General features: G+C 35.6%; 1 protein-coding gene across 2 annotated transcripts in view; it reads left to right on the forward strand.

Annotated features, from left to right (window-relative positions):
- Positions 1-1,515, forward strand: part of PPP1R1C (protein phosphatase 1, regulatory (inhibitor) subunit 1C) — a 155,222-nt gene that overhangs the window by 1,694 nt on the left and 152,013 nt on the right. Inside the window, exon 2 of one of the 2 annotated variants that reach the window (XM_012651179.1) lies at positions 465-525. In XM_012651179.1, coding sequence (XP_012506633.1) covers positions 465-525 — 61 coding nt within the window. Of the gene's footprint in view, positions 1-443; positions 526-1,515 lie in introns of both variants that reach the window. The other variant, XM_012651178.1, reaches the window with a different exon arrangement.

A 1,515-nucleotide genomic window follows, 5' to 3' on the forward strand; every position in this document is an offset into this window, starting at 1 on the left:
ATAATATTAATGGAATTTAAAACTCATGTTGTTAATTTAACCAGGACTCCTGCTAGAAATAGGTTTCTAAGCTCTTCTTACGCGCTTTAGAAATAAGGATAATGGCTCTCAAAAGCATCACCAATATTATGAGGCTCGAAGAGAGCCATTAACAGTAGAAAACCATCCCTGTACCTTCACCGTTTATTAATTTTCAATAACAGCATTTGAGTACATACAATTATTTCTTTTCTGTGGAAATGTAGCTTTTTTGGTCAAAGAATGTGACACTAATATCTGAAAATTCTACTGTCTAGCTTTCTATTATTGCAAAATAAAATTAGTGAACACCTACCGTGTGCCCTCCAGAGGTTTGTTTTTGTATGTTGGGAAAAGATGAGGATGAGACAGCTTTGCAAACTGTAGAGTAACCTGGGGCAGTGTTTGATTCTCACTGATATTAGCTGGGCCTTTGTTGTTCACAGATCAGGAAAAGAAGACCTACACCAGCATCACTTGTGATTCTCAATGAACATAATCCCCCAGGTAAAGAAGCATGATGTCTTTCGCACTGACAGAACAGAATAGAATTGTCTGAAGAACATTCAAGAGCATGTCATTACAAAAGGTTTCGATTCAGGATTTCCATTAGCAAGGCTCTAACAGATCTTGCTAATCTATAAAATGGATCATAAACAAAATCAGAAATGAATATTATAGAAACTGTCTCAACCAACAGCCTGCTTTTCCTCTAGAAGGACACATAGTGATGATATGCTCTGAAATGTTTCGTTAGCAGTGGCTGTCGTGTGTTCAGGTGCTTGTGTGGTATCTGGTTCAGTGCTTATTAGTGAGGCTGGCAGAAAGTTATTTAATTAAGTTTTAAAACTCAAATTACAGCCCTAAAAATGTTTATGTTTTTAAAGAATAGGGTTTTTATTTATGAAAGGTTTTCTCGGGATGGGCAATGACCCAGCATTGGCTACAGCTTTGTTGCTGATGTCATCTCTGAATAATGCAATTGACAAGTAACCAGATCAATTTTCAGCATTGCCCATTTGAGAGCCATTCTGCACAGTTGCATCCATTTGTTGAGGTTTTATTTTCCATTTCCTGTAAAAAGTAAAACTGCCTTATTATTCCTGACAAAGGACTATAATACAGAGACATTATTTACTTATTGAGTGGGTTGATTTTTGTCTCACATTTAAGTCTAGAAATACAAGTAGCATAGGAAAGTTCATGACATTAATTTGTTACCAGGCAGAACTTGGTGTTGGATTTTTTACGGGTATAAACAATGGGTGGACAAAAAGAGTTTGAATAGTGGAAACAAAAATATATCTAATAATAGGTAGTAATGAATAATTTGTTTTAAGAATACCGGGCGAAATGGTCCTTGACTTTTTCAGACTCCTTTCTAATTAGAGTAACACATGAAAAGGAAGTAAAATTCTAATAGAATATTCATCATTGAGCCCAAACGCAGGGAAATTTTCAGCTGATGGGAAATAAGCAAGCTAATTTGTTCCTGTT

The sequence above is a fragment of the Propithecus coquereli genome, unplaced genomic scaffold (assembly GCF_000956105.1).
Source record: "Propithecus coquereli isolate 6110/MARCELLA unplaced genomic scaffold, Pcoq_1.0 Scaffold35, whole genome shotgun sequence".
Lineage (NCBI taxonomy): Eukaryota > Metazoa > Chordata > Mammalia > Primates > Indriidae > Propithecus > Propithecus coquereli.